Raw genomic sequence first — 6,521 nt, 5'->3', positions numbered from 1 at the left:
TGAATGTGTATAGGGTGTCTGGGAATCCCACGGGTTCGGACCCTCATTTATCATACTGTATCTTTGGGTGATATGTATGATACAGTGACAGGTTAGATTACTATTTCACCCCTGCGTCCTATTTCCGGGTTCGGGGCATGACACTTACCCTAAATTTGGATTGGAGTCCAAGCTAGTCCCACCAATGGTTCACTCTAGCAGACTTGAAAAGAATTTCCCCAAGAGTGTTGTGGCGGCTTCAGATCGTCGATCCGGCAAAGAACGGACCTAGAATCTTAGAGAGAAGGAAAGGGAACCGTGGAGGAGAGAGAAAGTTTGATTTCCTTGAATATTCTGCGCTAAAATCCGAGTTTAAAGCTCTTTATACGCTGGGCTTCATCGACGAGGCCATGAAGGAAGTTCGTCGACGAACACCTATTACCCACGTGTCTCTCGGTATCTTCTCGTCGACGAGACAGGTGTCCTCGTCGACGATCCCCTCAAGTGAGTTCGTCGATGAGTGCCTGTGTTCATCGACAAGACCTTGTTAAAATATTCGAATACAATTTCCTTTTTCTCCTTCTTTCATTATTTAAATATCATAATTCTTCAAGTCTCTACAGGAGAGCCCTCAACGAGTGCCGCACGACCCTTCCTTGAGTTCAATTTTGGGGGTCTATGAAACAAAGCATAGAAAAGAATTGAAGCATTATATAAGCTAACCTCCTTCTTTAGATGAACAAGAAAGTGAGAAGGGGACTCCACCGAGCTACCCAACACGAGAATAAATGCAAACAGGAAGATTGGAAGCCCAGAACACCATCTCAAATCCAACTCCAAAAAATACCAGAACCAGTGATGAGCCATCCCATTTAACAGCTGGAGAAGGTACAAAAAGGAATGCTGTGCAGAAGCCAAATGCCCCCTCCCTTGCAAAAAAACAAAGGCCATTATCTACCCTCGATCATCTTGTCCCGTTCATTCCTCAAATCGGAGCCCCTCCACCCCCTTCATCTCTTGTACTCTTAACGTCAAATCCCCCCTAGCACAACCAAACATGCAGGCAATCGTCCCTTCTCTCTCCCCAAAGAAAAATCTTCATGTCCTCCACACACCACAAATGCCACAAAGCCCACGCGGTAGTCACAATGTAGCAAAGCCACATGTCAATCAGATATGCGGTTAGGTTCAAAAATGAGAACATATAGATTGATAAATAGTTTTCCTAGGATCCGCATCGTCGAAAAACAAGGTCAATATATGCGTTAGTTAATGACTCAAAATAATAAATTTACATCCATTCTATCTGAACCTCAAACTATATATTTACATTATTCAACCAGAATGTACTGCTTCGAGTAAAATATCTGTTTCATTCCTTCTACCTTCACATTGTGTTCAGTTATTCATTTGAAGAAAGAACCTGAAAATTTTCTGAAGTTTCTTTTTCATATTTGTCGTTGTACAAATGCACAGAGATAAAAAAGCACTGCCCTCTAAAAGTTAGGCATGGTAATTGGACAAGCAGGCCGGTGTTGGTTTGGAGAAATTCTGTCCACTCTAGCTTCCTGCAGGTTCACAAGGTGAAATTGACTCAGAAGTAAGAAGATTGTTCTGGGATGACGTTCATCTGCCTAAGCACCAAAGCCACCTTCTTCTTGAGTGCGTCATCTTGGAGAAGCTGGACGAGGATTCTCTCAGACTTGTGGAACAATGTACCGGTGATCTGTGTATACCTTAGGATCTCCACGAAGAGATCTAGGGCTTTGCTTCTGGCAGAGAAGGACCCCTTCTCCAGTAATCGTAGAATGGCCACAACTCCTTGATTGTCCACAATGGTGGAAGCTGCATGGGGAAGTGTTCTGCGGTCTATTAGCAAAGTTTCAAGGGCCATCAAGGCTGCCTCTGCCGCACCAGACTCTGTTTCACTCAATGTTTGAACTAGCGGCGTTATTGCATCTGCCTTTACAAGGCAAAATGTATGCTTTGACAAACAAGCAGTGCCATGGACAGAGCACGGACTCTGGTGCTCTGATGATGTTGGACAACACCAGGTCATGTTGAGGAAGGGCTTCAGTCTATGGAGCGCTGGCATGGAGTTGTTAGCTTGGGTTGCCACGTTGGTTGAATCAGAAATTGACAGGTTAGTTGATTGGGATAAATGGGCTAGGGCAATAGCTGTCCGCTGCTTGGCTAGTGAGCTGCCCTTGGAGAGGACGGGAACTAATAATGGGTGCATTTCAAGCTTGCTGACTAGCCGCTGAAGTTCAGGCTTGGTGGGTTCTGTGAAGCGTAAGAGTGCTCCTAGAGCATTCTCTAGCAGAGACGCGGCCAGGTTAGCGGGTGGTCTAAAAGCCTTGTATTCCTCATCTGTACTGCAGAGTACCTCATGAATGGCTTTTAATACTTCTGATTTACTGAGTATCTCATCGATGACGTTGTCATCCATGGGAAGCTGTCCAATGATTCCAGCAGCTGCAGACCTTTCTTCTATATCTGTTGAATGGGTGAGGATGGCTGCAAGGGTGTTTATGGCGCTTTCTTTTAAAGGGGATGATGGAAGTGGGACCCCCGCAGAACGACCTTCGGAGATGCAGTTTATGAGTCTCATCCCCCATTGTCTTACCAAAGGCTGATCACCATCAAGGGTTGAGAAGAGATGGGCAACAGCATCCTTATCAGTTCGAACAAGGTTTTGAACCGTCTCAGATTTATGGCTGAGCACGACAAGCAGGTGCAACAACTTCACTTTGGTTTGTGGATCAGAACTGGCCACAAGCTTCAAAAAGATATAGACATTGTGCTGCGATTGCAGCTCCTGTAAACCTGGATACATATCAAGCTCGGAGATTTGACTGGGTCCAATAAGTAAGACGAGGATCTCCGCGGCTTCTTGTTTCCAGTGGGAATCAGACCTGCCCAAGGAGATAAGACCAAGCAAATGTGGTATGGTGGCAGGTTCTACCAGAAATTGCTTTACCATCTCGGGGTATGCTATGAGCTTCTTGATGGAATGAAGGGAAGCTGATTTGCAGGCTGGGGAGCTTGCAGGGAGCATGTGGACTAGGTTGTGTATGAATTGCTCATCTTTCAAATCCTTAATGCTGTTCTCCTTGAGTTGAATCTTTATTAAGGCTGCAGCCATTGATGCTCTCGTCTCTTGGTGTCCTGCAAGAAGATGCCAATGGGATGATTTGATGGTGCATGTTAGGGCTTGATCAATACAATGTTGGTGCGCAACCTAACAGCATAAGCTTTTAGATAAAGTGGTAATTAACATTGATAGAAGATAGTAGCATTTTAACCTTGGTTGAAGCGAGCCACAAATGGTTTGAAGTGTCCGACTTCTGCCATCTTGACAGCAAAGTGGATGTTGGATGAGAGGTTCTGCAACACCATATGGGCTTTTTGTGAGACATCCTGGTTATTGTTGGAGAGCAAAGACACCAAAACAGGAATACAGTCTTTATTATTTCCTATTTTGTCGCCAAGGGTTTCTGTTTCTGACAGCTCCAACAAAACTGTGATGGCATATGATTCAGCTTCTCCTCTGTAGATTTGCTTCACAAGGCAGCGTATACCTCCTGCTTCAACAATTGCTTCCTGCTGTCCCAAACAACAATTTTTTACATTTCAAGCTTACAAATGGTTTCATGTGGAATGATCATCCATACTTCACTTTTAAGGCTCACCTTGTGTTTATCACAGTTTTTAGCCAGGCAGCAGAGACATTTTAGTGCTGCTATTGTGTTCAGCCTGTTGTCCTTTAGGAATTCCACCATCTTTGGCACGAGTCCTTTTGCCACAACTTCTGCTGCGTAACAGGGTCTTTCCATCAAAACTTGCATCTCCTCCAAGGCCTTGTTCTGTCTAGAATGGTCTCCAGAGGTGATTCCAGAGGTTGCTGTTTGGAACCTAAAGTCCATATCCCTCTGCTTCCATTTTTCAATAGAGTCGCGAAGAGAGATATTTGGAGTTAGCTCCTGAGAAGGGAGCTCCTGTCTGCAGGTGGGGCACGTTATTGCTCCTCTCTCAAAGTATTCCTGAATTGCCTTTCTCTCGAAGCTGTGGCCGCAAATGATGGCAACTGGGTCTGTCATCATCTCATTGCACAATTGGCATATGATTGATTCAATTGGGTATTGCTCGTGGTAAGAAGAGACGACGTCCTCATCTTGTGGACTGGCTACAATTTCAGTACTGTTCAACAACTGTATCAGTTGAGATAATTGAAGTGCCTCTGCTTGCTTCTTTTGGGCTTCCATCTCTTCCTTCTCCTGCTTCAGAAGCTGCAGCTCATTTTGCACCAGGGATGCATTTGCACTCACGCCGACAGCTGCTGCTATTTTCTCCAAGAGCAGGACGGCATTTTCTTGGTCCCTACAATTATGGGACATCAAATTTTCAATATCTGAAGAGATGTTTTCCGTTGCAACCACTGACCGAAACTCCATTGATCTGAGATTGTTAATGATTTGGTCGGTCTTGGACTTTAGGCTAATGGCCATATCGAGATTCGCGAGCTTGAACGAGGAAACTGTGTGAGCAATCTCCTTTGCCAAATCCTGCATTGCTGAGAGCAGCTTGTGGGATTGGAGTAAGAGGCTGAGTCGGCTTTTGGATCTGTAATCTCTGATGATATTGCTGGCTTTCCTCAGCTGAGACTCCAGAGTCTCCAGTGCACATTTGGTGGGTTCCCAACCCAAGGAGGCTTCGAGGCTGTTGACACTCAAAGACCGGAGGAGGATGTTCAGTTCAGAAATGGTGCTGGAGAATTCGTGGAAGCTTTGTTTTTCGATGAGCACGTCTCTTGTTTCGGCCACAAGTTGCGTTGCCTGAAAGCCTAATTTGTTCCAAAGTTCTTGGCAAATTACCATTCTAACATCGCCAATTCCGATGTTGAAATCCATTGATTTCAGAATGAATGTTGGGTTTTTGTAGAGCAGAGACACCTCGTCTTGCAGCAGCTCCTCCGTTTCCTAATCAATGGCGTGCATTATACTATCATGATGAAGAGGGTGGGGTGGGGGTGGAGGGAAATTGAAGAGCAGAGTTTAGTTAGGGGATAAGAAGTAGCGAGAGGTTAAAAGAAAAAGGCAAAAGAAAAGGCAAAAGGGTGAAGAAGAAAAGAAAGAAGGATACGATGGAATTGAAATTGAGAGGTCACCTGAAAGAGCAGGTAGCAGAACTACTTACTTATGGCCCTTATTCAATATGTTTCAACCTTTGGAAGAGGCTGAAGGGATCTTGGCTGAGTAGAAGTGCCCCAGCAGGTGCGTAGGTACGTAGCTGGAATTGAATTTGGCCTTCTTCTTCTACGAACTGGGTGGAAACTGAAAGTCGCATGCTTTCTTTGGAGTGCTTTGTTGTTTCTGTTATTTGCTTTATAGAGGACCGGGGTTTGGGAGAAACTAGCTACCTAGCAGCTTTGATATCATAACATTAATGAGGAGGAAGGGGAAGGGAAGGAGAAGGGAAGACTCTTCCCAAGTCATCATATATGTGTAGTGGTTATAGTGATGGGCGCAGAAGTCTCTTCTTCTTCTGGTTGTGGAAGTCTTCAAGCCCGACTAAGAAACTATTTTTTAATTTTTTATTTATTTATATGTAAAGGGAAGTTTACCCGGACGCGCAGTGAGGACTATTAAGGATGATGACGATGATTTGGTAAATGATTGATTTTGGCTTTTTGGGACCAAATTTTTTATTAAAAAAAACAAGTAGAAAAGTTTATTGCTGCACCCTCATCTAGTACATGAATACGTGCCACGAACTAAACTTGTTCAGGATATTATGCTTACTTGTGAATGCTTGTCTCGTGTGCTTAAGATGAGTTTCCATCATGTCAATACTAGTGTAGGGTTATTTTTTCTTAGTAGTGTCTTTGTATGCCAAATAAGGCAGTATGACTACTCGGTCACTTTGATGTTTCCTAGTGCTAAAGTGGGAATGACCTAGAAAGTTCTTTAGGGGAGGGTGAGTGTTCATCAATCATTGTAAAAACTCACTAGCTACTGTCAACGTATTTAGCCTACTTGCCTCCCTCGCTAAGCACACAATGTCAACGAAGGTGTTGTTAATGAATTGCGTAGATTCAATGTTTACTGCTTGTTTGTCACTGCTTTCATGAATGCTTACTGTTTCCGCTGCCATTTGATTGAATGCTAATGAAAGTGTTTCGTGGATGATTGTTGGAAAACGATTGGCTGGCTAGTTACACAAGAGTGCTTTAGTTAGAGCCGCACGACCCTTTCACAATGGTGTGAAAATAGTCGAAACGTGACACTTGGTATTAGAGCCAAAGCCGTGACACTTGGTATCAGAGCCCAAAGTTGAGTTGCTACATGAATTCGATTGCCTTTGTTGTGGGATTTGGAAAGCTTTGGTAAGTGACCATGACACCAAACAATGTTGAGAGGATCAGCGTGCTGGAAGCACAAGTTGAGGCAACAACCAATACTGTGGCCGTGGAGGTGGCCCAGATGACAGAATTTGTTGATGAAGTGATGGGATCACAAAAACATCAAGCAGGTTTGATAGGC

At 44.2% G+C, this 6,521-nt stretch overlaps 1 protein-coding gene across 4 annotated transcripts; it reads right to left on the bottom strand.

Moving 5' to 3' along the window:
- Positions 1–1,223: 1,223 nt before the first annotated feature.
- LOC131144367 (U-box domain-containing protein 44-like) lies at positions 1,224–5,554 on the bottom strand. Of its 4 annotated transcripts, none has more exons than XM_058092972.1 (4): positions 5,176–5,406; positions 3,672–4,980; positions 3,285–3,585; positions 1,224–3,147 (listed from the first exon to the last, which is right to left on the bottom strand). In XM_058092972.1, the coding sequence occupies exons 2-4, from the start codon at positions 4,887–4,889 to the stop codon at positions 1,574–1,576; spliced, it is 3,093 nt and encodes a 1,030-aa protein (XP_057948955.1). In that variant the 5' UTR covers positions 4,890–4,980; positions 5,176–5,406; the 3' UTR covers positions 1,224–1,573. The 4 variants fall into 4 exon arrangements, with proteins under 4 accessions (XP_057948955.1, XP_057948957.1, XP_057948954.1 ...); XM_058092974.1 differs by having other exon boundaries at positions 3,285–3,582; positions 5,147–5,338; XM_058092971.1 differs by having other exon boundaries at positions 5,147–5,334.
- Between the last annotated feature and the right edge of the window lie 967 nt (positions 5,555–6,521).

This window comes from Malania oleifera, chromosome 12, assembly GCF_029873635.1.
Source record: "Malania oleifera isolate guangnan ecotype guangnan chromosome 12, ASM2987363v1, whole genome shotgun sequence".
NCBI lineage: Eukaryota > Viridiplantae > Streptophyta > Magnoliopsida > Santalales > Ximeniaceae > Malania > Malania oleifera.
The sequence above is the reverse complement of the archived record's forward strand: the minus strand, read 5'-3'. Positions and strand labels throughout refer to the sequence as shown.

Excerpts from the sequence above, each read along its gene's own strand:
- LOC131144367 (XM_058092972.1), bottom strand. The coding sequence starts at position 4,889 with ATGGATTTCAACATCGGAATTGGCGATGTTAGAATGGTAATTTGCCAA. Across the intron at positions 3,586-3,671 it reads AAAACTGTGATAAACACAAG|CAGGAAGCAATTGTTGAAGC; the intron begins GTGAGCCTTAAA and ends TGTTTGGGACAG. Across the intron at positions 3,148-3,284 it reads TGTGGCTCGCTTCAACCAAG|GACACCAAGAGACGAGAGCA; the intron begins GTTAAAATGCTA and ends ATCTTCTTGCAG.